This window comes from Megascapheus bottae, chromosome 7 (genome assembly GCF_031878675.1).
Source record: "Megascapheus bottae isolate mThoBot1 chromosome 7, mThoBot2.hap1, whole genome shotgun sequence".
In the NCBI taxonomy this organism is placed as follows: domain Eukaryota; kingdom Metazoa; phylum Chordata; class Mammalia; order Rodentia; family Geomyidae; genus Megascapheus; species Megascapheus bottae.
The window spans coordinates 41,656,181-41,669,099 of NC_143515.1; the positions used below are offsets into that span (position 1 = coordinate 41,656,181).

General features: G+C 39.6%; 1 protein-coding gene across 1 annotated transcript in view; it reads left to right on the forward strand.

Moving 5' to 3' along the window:
* Xpo1 (exportin 1) overlaps positions 1-12,919 on the forward strand; it is a 51,805-nt gene that overhangs the window by 23,158 nt on the left and 15,728 nt on the right. The window contains exons 5-10 of the mRNA XM_090336849.1: positions 4,488-4,549; positions 6,422-6,466; positions 7,848-8,029; positions 9,503-9,551; positions 10,131-10,250; positions 12,387-12,515. Of these exons, the coding sequence (XP_090192975.1) occupies positions 4,488-4,549; positions 6,422-6,466; positions 7,848-8,029; positions 9,503-9,551; positions 10,131-10,250; positions 12,387-12,515 (587 nt within the window). The remainder of the gene's footprint in view (positions 1-4,487; positions 4,550-6,421; positions 6,467-7,847; positions 8,030-9,502; positions 9,552-10,130; positions 10,251-12,386; positions 12,516-12,919) is intronic.

A 12,919-nucleotide genomic window follows, 5' to 3' on the forward strand; every position in this document is an offset into this window, starting at 1 on the left:
AACTTGTTGCCCATTCCTCTTGGTTATTCTAACAACTCCATTTAGTGAAGATTTGGAATATTTTGTGTTTCCTTGGATCTGTAATGAAAGCAACCAGATAACTGTTCTAGTGACCTTCTTTCTGAAACTCAATCTAGACAGACATTTCAATAAACATTTCAATTATAAATGATCATGAGGAAATATAAACATTGTATAATTGAGTCAACCAATAAAAAGTGAAAATGATTATAAGTTCTTCCAGGGATTACCTTTGCAGTGTACATTTGTAGAATGTTTCAAGGCCTTCTGTTTTCTGTGCTATATTAAGGAAGAATTGGAATGGACAATTTCATTGTGAATTTATCCAAGAATATTTTTGTTTTGAAAGAATCCTGTGTTTAGATGAAAGTGAAATCACAAGGTATCACTAAATTGTTCAGGTGCTAATAATATACCCTGATATCTTGAGTTGGAAGTTTTCCTTCCAAAGAAATTTGGAACCTAGAGGGCAGGAGTTTGGCCTTGTGGTAGAGTGTTTGCCTAGCATTTACGAAAACCTGTGTTTGATTGCTCAGAACCACGTAGCTAGAAAAGGCTGAATGAAACTGGTGCTGTGACTCAAGTGGTAGAGTGCTGGCCTTCAGAAAACCTAGGACAGTGCTCAGGCCCTGAGTTCAAGCCCAAGCCCCAGGATTAGCAAAAAGAAAGAAAGAAAGAAAAGAAATTTGGAACTTAATATGCTAGTATTATTTACTTTCAGTACTTTAAAGGATTTTTGGGGGAGGGAGTCTGTTTTGGGACTGAGCTCTGGGCCTATGCACTGTCCCTGAGTTATTCAGCTCAAGGCTACTACCCCTACCCCTTAGCCACCGCACCAGTTCTGGTTTTCTGGTGGTTAATTGGAGATAAGAGTCTCATCAACTTTTTAGTGCCCTGGCTGGCTTTGATCCGTGATCCTCAGATCTCAGCCTCCTGAGTAGCTAGGATTACAGGTGTGAGCTACCGCACCCTCTACTTTAAAGGATTTTAATGAATCTTCATTAAAAAATGTTTCAGTTGGGCTCCAGTGGCTATCACAGGTGCTATAAGCAGTTGGGGTTTGAAGCCAGCTCAGACACAAAAGTGTGTGGCACTCTTTATTTACAATTAACCACCAGAAAACTGGAAGTGGTGCTGTGGCTCATCATGATAGAGTGCTGGCCTCTTGAGCTGAAGAGCTCAGGGACAGCGCCTACACTTAGAATTGAAGTCCCATGCCAACCAAAAAAAAGTTTCAATAGTGTGTGTTTGCCCTGTCATCATAAATCTAGTATTTGCAAAGCATTCTTACAGGATAATATTAATTGCTTTGTAATCTGTGACATTTGTGTGTATTGGCATGAACGTTAATTGCTTTGCCTAGCTAAAAGTTGAAGATATATGTAATACACACACACACACACACACACACACACACACACACACACACACACACATAATTTAACTTGTTTTTTATTCTGGGAAGTCCACCTTTGGATACACATGGGAAAGCATTCTTACACTAAGCTTAATGTTATACTTATTACAGTCTTAAACGATGTGGGACTTTTAAAAATATTTTCAGAGAAAGTGATGGAAGAGATTAATTTGACCAAGGGTTCATTTTGTACATACATTGACACATGAATCTGCCTTGTACAACTGATTGATGCTAATGGAAGTTAAAGAAGAATGTCAAAATTAGAGTTGGATTATTAAGGATATATGTTAGACCCTTCAATTTGGAGACTATACCTGTCATGGGCTGCTTTCTAAATACAAGTTACACATTTTAATAAATAATACCGAGCAGTTTATTAAAAATAATATTTTCAAAGTTGGATGCCAGTGACTTGTAACCAATAATCTTACTCAAGAGGTTGATCTCTGAAGTTTAAAGCCAGACTGTGTAGTTAGCAAGAAGGAGAAAATGGAGGCTTGGCTCTTACATGGTATAAAGGCAGATGTGACCAGAAGAGGGTGAACAAGAGTTATCGGTCCTATGTACTGCTGTTACTCTACTACACCTGCCATACCAAAATTCAAAAACTATATATATTCTACACGGGCACTGTGGCCCATATATAATTACAGCTGTTCCGTAGGTAGGGATAAGAGGCACATAGATTATAATTAATGCAGGTGAAAAAGAAGACCCTAGAAAAATAAAGCCAGTAGGAGTGGGGAGGGTGACATTAGGGGCTTAGTTCAAGTGGTAGGGTACCTGCCAGCAAGAGAGAATCCCTAAATCCAAACCCTAGTACCTCCAAATGACAATGTAGTTTAGTCTGTCAACTTCAAAATTGAAGTTTAGGAGGGTGGGTTTCAGAAATTTAACTGTGGACCTTTAATATAAGTGTACGAAGTGTCAGTTTTAGGATGTGTTCATTTATGTTATGAGAGTCTTGGGGAGCACTGATCAGTAGAATCCCAAGTTATATGAATTTTAGAAACTTAGTGCTAATAGTAACCTGTAGGTTACTATACAAAGAAACAATGAGGATAACTTGTGGTTGAAATACTGGTTCTTTGCTGGTCCTGGGACTTGAACTTAGGCTTGAGTGCTATCCCTTGCTTTCTCTTGCTCAAGGCTAGTCTTTACCACTTGAGACACAACTTTATCAAATTTTTAAGGTGTTTTTGTGATGGTTGTGTGTGTGTTTGATTGTGTACTTGAATGCAGGGCCTAGACACTGTCTTTGTGGTGTTGTTGTTGTTGTTTGTTTAAAGTTACTACTCTACCACTTGAGCCACAGCTCTACTTACAGGTTTTTTTCTTCTTTGAGAGGGGTTATTTTACATAAATCATTATAATTGGAGAATATTTAAGGGAGGATGTGGGTATATTGTATGCACAGTACTTCACCATCCCAGAAAAATGGGTGAAAGTGGAGTAGAAAGACCTGTTGGATCTTGTTTTCTGTTCTCTGAAGCTGAGAACAAGTCTCCACATGTTAATGTGTATTTTGTAATTTAAATAGAAAATAAGTTGCCCTCCCCCCCCTTTTTTTTCTTTTTTTTTGGGGGGGGGGTTGTGGTGCTTGTTCTCTGTCTGGGCCTGAGCACTGTCCTTGAGATGTTCAGCTCAAGGCTAGTACTCCACCACTTGAACCATAGTGCCACTTTCACTTTTCTGGTAGTTAATTGGAGATAAAAGTCTCACAGACTTTAGTGCCCATGCTGGCTTTGAATCACAATCTTCTGATCTCAGCTTTCTAAAGTAGGTAGGATTGCAGGCGTGAGCCACTGGTGCCTGGCTTTTTAAATTTTTCTTTCTTTTCTTTTTAAAAGGCAGTGTGATGCTGATATTAAAAGATTTCAAAGGGACTACCAACACCAGTGGTCGGTTATGCCTGTGAATTAATCTTAGCTACTAAGGAGGCTGAGATCTGAGGATCACAGTTCAAAAAAGTCCAGGTTTTTTTGCTTGTGTGTTTTGGGGGTTTTTTGGTCCCTTGTGGGTCTTGAACTCAGGACCTTGCACTGTCCCTAAACTAATTTCACTCAACGTTTGTGCCACATTTCCTTTCCTGATTTTATTTTGTTTTGTTTTGATTTGGCTTGTTTGGTGAATTGTGGGGCCTGGGTCTCGTGTACTCTAGGTATGCTCGCTCCGTCCCTGAGCTCTTGAGCTCAAGGCTAAGGCCTTACCCCTTGACCAACAGCTCCACTTCCTATTTTTCTAGTAGTTAATTGGAGATAAGAGTCTCATATTCTTTAGTGCCTAGGCTGGCTTCGAACCGTACCTGGTCCTTTCCTGGTTTTCTGGTGGCTAATTGCAAGTCTCACAGACTCTCCTGTCCAGGCTGGCTTTTTGAACCTCAATCCTTCAAATTTCAGCCTCTTGAGTAGCTAGGATTACTGCCACGAGCCAGTGTCTGACTCCATGAAGTGCTAAGCAAGCATTCTACCACTCATTCATACTCCAGGCCCATCTTTGAGGTTCTTATCTCCAGTTAACTACTCAAAAAAAGTCAGATGTGGAAGCCAGGTTAGGTAGCTCACACTTTTAATCCTAGCTACTCAGGAGACTGAGATCTGAGGATCTCGGTTCAAAGCCAGCCCGACACAAAAGGACCTGAGACCCTTATCTCCTATTAATGACTAGAAAACCAGAAATGGCATTGTCGGTGAAGTGGTAGAATGATAGCCTCGAGCTGAAGATCCCAGGGACAACTCCCAGGCCCTGGGGTAGGGTGGCAGGTAGCCTTGAGCAAAAATGCTCAAGGCCAGTGCCAGAGTTCAAGTCCCAAAACCAAAGTGCTGCTTGGGCTCAAGTGGTAGAGCTATTCTTGAGAGTGCCCACATACAATACTCAGGCCCTTAGTTTATCCCGAAATGGCGCTGTGGCTCAGAGACAACGTCCAGGCCCAGTGTTGAAGTTCTATGACTGACCAAAAAGGACAAAAAAAATTATTTGGTAATACATATAGCATAGCCTTGGTTAACATGAATGACTTATTTTATCTTTGTACAATTTTTAATAGGAATAAAAAAATATGTTGTTGGCCTCATTATCAAGACATCTTCAGACCCAACTTGTGTAGAGGTAAGAATGAGATTTTTTTCTTTGTTGATTGTCCAGTCATTTAGATTTTCTTAGGTATTTTGTCTTTATTAGAATTACTTTTTTTCCATACATATGAACATGCCACCCCCTTTTTTGGGAGGAGGGGGTCCATCATGAGTCGAACTCAGGCCTAGGCTCTACCACTTTGAGTCACAGTGACGCTTGGTTTTTGAGTGTTTTGAGTGTTTCTCAGGGACTTTTCTGCCCTCACTGCCTTGGAACTACAATCCTGAGATCTCAGCCTCCTGAGTAGTTAGAATTACAGGCTCCAGCCAGTGGTGCCTGGCTCAAACATACTATTTTGGGTGGGGGGGTTGTTTGGTTTTGTTTGTTTTGGGACTTGAACTCAGGGCCTATACCCTGTCATTGGGCCTTCTCAGGCTAGCACTCTACCACTTGAGCCATAGCACCACTTTCAGCTTTTTTCTGTTTGTAGTATGCAGTAATTGAGCCCATGACTTTGTGAATGGTTGGCAAGCATTCTTTCCACTAGCCAAGTTCCCCTCCTCAAACGTGCTTTTTTTTTTGCCAGTCTTGTGGCTTGGACTCAGGGCAGGAGCACTGTCCTTGGGCATTCCTGAAGGCTAGCACTCTTACCACTTGGCCCAACACTTCTGGCTTTTTTCTTTGAATGTACTGAGGAATAGAGCTCAAGTCTTCGTGCATTCTAGGCAAGCAGTCTACCGCTAGACCATGCTTCTGGCTTTTTTTTTTGCGCCAATTCTGTGCTTGAGCTCAGGGCCTGAGCCCTGTTCTTGGACTTTCTCAAGGCTAGAGCTCTACCACTTGAGCCTCAGCACCACTTCCAGCCTTTTTTTTCCCTATATGTGTGGTACCAAGGAATCAAACCTTGTCTCTGTGCATACTAGGCAAGCACTCTACCAATAGGCCAAACTCGCAGCCCAACTTCTGGCGTTTTGTATGTGTGTGGTACTGAGGAATCGAACCCCAGTCTTTGTGCATACTAGGCAAGCACTCATTAGGCCAAGCTCCCAGACTTACCCCCACTCCATTTTATGTTTATTTATTTTCTTTTTTGCCTGTCTTGGGCCTTAAACTCGGGGCTTGAGCATTGTCCTTGTGCTTTCTCAAGACTAGAGCTCTACCCCTTGAGCTACAGCACCATTTCCATGTATATGGAAATGTATATTTTCTATGTATATGGTACTGAGGAATTGAACCCAGGTCCTTGTCCATGCAAGACAAATACTCTACCACTAGGCCAAACTCCCAGCCCTTTGTATTTTATTTTTTATTGCCAGAGTAATATATAGAGGTGTTACAGTTACATTCACCAGATAGTAGGTGCATTACTTCTTACACATTTATACTCCCCCCACTTTTTTTTTTCTTTTTTGGGGGGAGGGGCTTTGGCTCAGGGCCTGAGCCCTGTCCTTGGACTTTCTCAAAGCTAGAGCTCTACCACTTGAGCCTCAGCACCACTTCCGGCTTTTTTCTATGTATGTGGTATTGAACAATAGAACCCAGGTCTTCAGGCATGCTAGACAAGCACTCTACAACTCCCAGCTTCTGTTAACTTATTCTTTGAATGATTTTTTTTTTTTTTTTTTTTTGCCAGCCCTGGGCTTGAGCTCAGGGCCTGAGCACTGTCCTTGGACTTTCTCAAGGCTAGAGCTCTACCACTTGAGCCTCAGCACCAGTTCCGGCTGGTACCGAGATATCGAACCCAGGTCTTCGTGCATGCTAGGCAAGCACTCTACCACTAGGGCCAAATTCCCGGCGGCCCCCCCCTCTTTTTTTTTAAGCATGCATTCTTTAGTGTAACTAGACACACTTTCTCAGGTAATTCGACTGTCGGCTGCCATTTAATCTGATGTTTTCTCTCCTTAGAAAGAAAAGGTGTATATTGGGAAATTAAATATGATTCTTGTCCAGGTAAAATTTTCAACTTATTTTGCTAAAAAGAATTGATAAATGTTTTTATAATGTTTAATATTTGAACATAGTCTTCAAACCTAATTTATCAAATCAAGAAGCCTATTAACTTGTAGAAGTAATAAGAGTAGTCTATTAATCCCTGCAGTAGTAATCATTTGTTATTTATTTATTGATTTCTGAGTAAGGATCATCAATTATTATAAACCTATCAATATGGTATCAGTGTGAATTGTCAAATTTTTGAGGCTTTTGGATGCTTCTTGACTCATTCCCTCAACCATATGCATTTTTCCTTTTTACCTGTATTAGTCTTAATATATTTACCTTGATTTCTTTTTGTAACATTCTAATTGATCTTCATACTGTGTTTTTAAAACTTTGTGTGGTATAATTTTACATTTTTATATTGATTTGTTTCCTCTATTATTGTGACACAACTTTTTGTTTTCCCCAAAGAATATAGCTACAAATATAGTGCAATTTACAAATCTAATTTGGTCTATTAGGCTTTTAGTAACCAGATGATTTTTCAGTCATACTTTTATTCAAGATAGGGACAGAGGCAATTTCAAGCCCCAGAACTGGCAATAATTAAGTAATTAAAAAATTTAAAAGAGGGCTGAGCAAGATGGCTCGCACCTGTAATCCTAGCTACTTGGGTGACAGAGATCTGAGGAATATGGTTCAAATCCAGCCTAGGCACTAAAGTCCACGTGGCTCTTCAATTAATCACCAGAAAACAGAAAATGGCACTGTGGCTGAAAAAGTAGGGTGGTAGCCTTAAGCTGAAGTGCTTGGGGACAACACGCCCAGTGTTCCAGCCCCATGACCGACCAAAAAAAAAAAAAAAAAAATTTAAAGGGGCAATTGCTGGCCACGAGTGGCTCATGCCCTTAATGTTACCTACCAAAGAAGCTGAGAACTGAAGATTTCAGTTGGAAACTAGCCGCGGCAGGAAAGTCCATGAGTCTCTTATTCTCCGGTTAACTACTGAAAAGCCAGAAGTGGAGCTGTAGCTCAAAAGGTGGAGAACTTGTCTTGGAGTACTTGTCTTGATCTAAAGATCTCAGAGACAGTGTCAAGGCCCAGAATTTAAGCTCCAGGACCAGCACCAAAAAACAAAACAAAAAAATATATGAAACAGATGTGTGGATAAAACTAGAATGCCAGCTCTGTAGAAGAAGCATAGTTAGGGCCCACAAAGAATATATATAACTTTATTTGTATTTCTGTCATATGTATGCTATAGATAGGCATTTAATAAATGAAGATACAAAGACACTAATGATTAGTCATATTTGTCAATATTGTATAATTTTTTGAATTTTTTTGAAATTGCTTTTGAGAAAAGAAATTAATACTTGATGTTTTATTTTAGATACTTAAACAAGAGTGGCCTAAGCATTGGCCAACTTTCATCAGTGACATTGTTGGAGCAAGTAGGACCAGCGAAAGTCTTTGTCAAAATAATATGGTGATTCTGAAACTCTTGAGCGAAGAAGTATTTGATTTTTCTAGCGGACAGATAACCCAAGTGAAAGCAAAGCATTTAAAAGACAGGCAAGTTATTACGTTTTAAAATTTCAGAAACTTAAGTTTTCAAGTTATTTGAAGCAATTTGGAAGTAAATTATAAATATTTAGTGAAGTGTAATCACTACATGTTGAAAAATAGTTATAAAGTAATCCAAACGTAAATGTGATGCATGTCAAAGTATGTGTAATGTTAAGATATCATACTTCTTTGAGATTGCAAGGAAATTATGTGCAAATATCATCTTAATTTGTACTACCCCTGCATCTTGCTAGTTTCCTTATTTAATATGGAATGGGTCAGCCTTTATCTTAAATATTAAGGAATCTACATGAACTGTAGGTATATGCTACTTGTTCCAGTCATAAAGAACATAGCAACAGGGTACCAGTGACTTATGCCTTTAATCCTAGCTATTCAGGAGGCTGAGATCTGAGGATCATGGTTCAAAGCCAGCCCTGGCACAAAATTCTGTAAGACTCACCTCCAATTAGGTAATAGGAAGCCGGAAGTGATGTTGTGGCTGAAGTGGTTGAGCATTAGCCTTGAGGTAAAGAGCTCAAGGTCAGCGCCCTGGCCCAGAGTTCATGATCCACAACTGACAGGAAAACTAAAACTAAAAAAAAAAAAAAAAAAGACCAGCAACAACCACCAAAAAAACTGAATATAATAAACTTTCACCTGTACTGTATTTAAGGCTGGGAATGTGGCTTAATGATAGAATTTCTTGCCTAGCATGAATCAAGCTCGAGGTTCATATAAGTACCACATAAACAGGGGAAAAAAAAAATCCAGAAGTGGCACTATGACTAAAGTGCTAGAATGCTTGAGCAAAAGAACCTCAAGGACAGTGCCCATACTCTGAGTTCAAGCTCCAGGAATGGTAAAGAAAAGAAAAGAAAATTATTTAAACCAGGCATAGCATGTGCCTATAATCTAATATTCAGGCACATTCCTATAAGCCAATCTAGACAACATAGGAAGACCACAAAATAATCTAAACAGGAATGGTTTACATTTTTATCCTCTTCCGGAATTACAGATTATAGAGTACTTTTAGGATTGGATGTGTGGTGATTCTCTTCTGTTTATAATAGGCTTGCCTTCTTTGCCAGAGCACCATGTCTGGCTTTTTTCTATGTATGTGATACTGAGGAATCCAAATCTTCATGCATGCTAGGCAAGCACTCTACCACTAGGCCAAGCTTTTACTGATGTTTTACATGTGTTCCGATAGAAATTACCTCATTGGCCAGTTTGTCAAGGTTTTCCATGGGGCTTTTTGTTGTTTGGTATTGGGGGATGGGGTCCTATTTTCTTCTTTTTCTTTGTTTCTGTTTTTGAGAAAGTCTTGGTCATGTAACCTAGGCCATCCAGTCTACATCCAGTGCTAGATTTACAGATGAATGTGCCTTTAAGCTCAGCATTTGTTTTTATTAAATGTGTGTGCTTAGGTTGTTTTTCTATCATATAAACATGTGTTTTTTTTGTTTTTTATAGCATGTGCAATGAGTTCTCACAAATATTTCAGCTTTGTCAGTTTGTAATGGTAAGTGCTTTAAATTTCCCTTTTAAGATTATTAACTATTAGCCCTGTGTTCGTGGCTCACGCATGTAATCCTATGTACTGAAGATTCTGAAATATTAGGGTAATGGTTCAAAGCTAGCTCGAGTAGGAAAGACCATGAAACTTGTCTCTAACTAGACTACTTCTAATTAACCTCTAAAAAGCTGGAAGTGGACATGTGGCTCAAGCTATACGATACTAGTCCTGAGCACAAAATGCTTAGTAACTGTACCCAGGCCCTGAGTTCAAGGCTCTATTCTCTCCCCCCCGCCCCCCAACCAGGAAAAAAGAAAAGAAGAAATGCCTGGAAAATTATTAAACAGACTTTTGGGGGGGGGGGTTGAGTCATGGAGCTTGAGCTCTTCAGCTCAAGGCTCTCGCCCTTCCCTTAAGCCAAGCCCCCACTTTCCATTTTCTAGTGGTTAATTGGAGATAAGTGTCTCAGGTCCTTTTGTCCCCTGGCTGGCTTTGAACCTTAATCCTCAGATCTCAGCCTCCTGAGTAGCTAGGATTACAGGCGTGAGCCACCACCCCCAGCTAAACAGACGCTTTTGTTGCCAGGAAAATTCTCAAAATGCTCCACTTGTACATGCAACATTGGAGACACTGCTGAGATTTCTGAACTGGATTCCACTGGGATATATTTTTGAGACCAAGTTAATCAGCACATTAATTTATAAGGTAAAATGAATTCATTGTAGCAGTTTTTGTCACTATATAGTACAATAATGTCCTTTTTCTTGGGAGCTATATACTTTCATTCAGAATGGTAATTTGAGCAAATTGCCCAGATAGACTGTTCCATAGTTGCTGCTAGTAATTGTCATAAATCTCAAACTCCTGAGGCATGGTAGCACATACCTATAATACCATCAATGAGGAGGCAGAGAGGTTGTGACTTTGATTCCAGTCTGAGCTGTGTAGTTAGTTCAATAACAGCCTGAGCTACATACTAGTTGCACCTTGTCTCAAAATTCTAAGAGTAGGAATGCCAAAGCAAGTTGCTTGGGCCTATGCAAAGCAAAAAGAAAAGCAGAAAACCAACACGATTATTATTCCGTCATGGAATTTGGTTAATTATTGTTCCTCATTGAATAAATATTACTACCAGTAATATTGTCTTGAAAGATGTAATGGAAAGGGTACTAATTGAACAACATATAAAGAAAACATAACTTTGCAATACTTTGTATTAGTTCAAGGTATGGCCATTTATATGAAGTCTTTTTGCTGTTTTGGGTTTTGTTGAGTTTTGTTTTTTGTGACCCTTGATATTCCAGAGTGAACCTACCTCAGCCTCCCTGTTTGGGTTGACAGGTGGCGTGGCATCACCTCATTTGTCACTGTCTCTGTTTCTCTTTCATTCATCATGCTGATACAGGAACATGAACTTGTACCTCATGCTCTTACTGGGCTTACTTGTTCCCAGCTGGTGCTCTTATTATTTGAACCAGGCCTTATGTTTTACCTCCCCCTTCCCCTCTCGCGCTCTCGCTCTCTCTCTCTCGCCAATCCTGAGACTTGAACTTGGGGCCTAGGCACTGTCCTTGGACTTTCTCAAGGCTAGAGTTCTTCCACTTGATCCACAGCACCACTTCTGTCTTTTCTGTATGTGGTACTGAGGAACACTCATTTTTTTTTTAATATTTTTTCATATATTTTTTATTGTAATTAATAGAAGGGTTACATTATATTCACCAGATAGAAGGTGCATTACTTCACATACATTGATGCCCTTTCTCATGTCTTGGTCCCCATTTCCCTCCTCCCACCCCTCACCTTGCTTTCCCCCATTCCCTATCCAATTTCAAATAACCAGATATAAATATATCCAATATGTCAGATAACAAAGTGAGATACTGTAACAATATGAGATATCCAAGGGACAGCAAAAGAGATGAGAGATAACATAGTACATTAAGGACAACAATCACTCATTATATGGCTTTTGTTTCTATATCATAGAGGTCCTTTCATTTAGTGTCATACTGTATGGCCTTTTGTATCTAGGTTTTGCTCTATTGCAATCTCTGCTAGAAGAGCCCAAGGTTTCTACTGATTATGACAGATGAGGGAAACCAACCATTGAGCCTATGTTCCTTTGAGTCTGGCTTACTTCACTTAGTATGATTTTTTCTAAGTCTTTCCATTTCCTAACAAATGGGGCTATGTCATTCTTTCTGACAGCAGCATAGAATTCCATTGTGTACAAATACCACATCTTGTTGATCCACTCATCAACTGAGGGACATCTGGGTTGGTTCCATATCTTTGCTATGGTAAATAGTGCTGCAGTGAACATCGTTGTGCTAGTGGATTTAGTATGTCCTTGTTTCTGAACAATTGGGTAAATGCCAGAGTGACTGAACTGGTTTACAATCCCACCAGCAGTGCAGTAGAGTTCCTTTTTCTCCACAACCCCACCAGCAACTGTCATTGTCTGAGTTCAAAATCTTGGCCATTCTTGTTGGGGTAAGATGGTGCCTTAGGGTTGTTTTTATTTGCATTTCCTTTATGACCATGGATGATGAACGTTTTCTCATATGCTTTTCTGCCATTTTAATCTCTTCTTCTGATAAGTATCTCTTGAGTTCCTTTGCCCATTTAGTAAATGGTTTGTTGGGTTAGTGGGGGATTAGTTTCTTGAGTTCCCTGTAGATACTGGATATTAAGACTGACAATTTTAAAAAAATGTCTGCAAAAATATAATGCATCACTCATCTGTAGTTTGTGTCCTTGTGTTCTGATGACACCAACTTCCCTTCAAGTATTTTATGTCTTCTGATTTTACACTTTCCCTTCCTTTTTTGCAAACAGTTCCTGAATGTTCCAATGTTTCGAAATGTTTCTCTAAAGTGCCTCACTGAGATCGCCGGTGTGAGTGTAAGCCAATATGAAGAACAGTTTGTAACACTATTTACACTGACAATGATGCAGCTAAAACAGGTAATATGCCAGTGTCCTGAAAATTGACCAATTAAAGTGCCTTTGAAACCTCTCAGGTTGAGCTGTTTTAGCACAGATCCGCCAATCTGATTATGTTTATTACCCAAAATCTGTATTTACACTTAGGGACCTCAAAAAAATGGAAATATTAGAAAATCTGGGAATTACTATGACAACATCCCTCTGTGTTTTTTCTGATTGCTAGTGAAGCTGATACTATGTTTGAAAAATTCTGCACAGCTCTAAAGTAATTTGGAAAAATAGTTCTAATACTGTATTACTATATTTTAATGTGAGTGGATAGACATTTTACATTTTGTGTCATTTATAGAGACAAGGAGTAGGACATTAGCCTTGAGCTGAAACGCTCAAGGACAGTGCCCAGGCCCAGAGTTCAAGTCCCA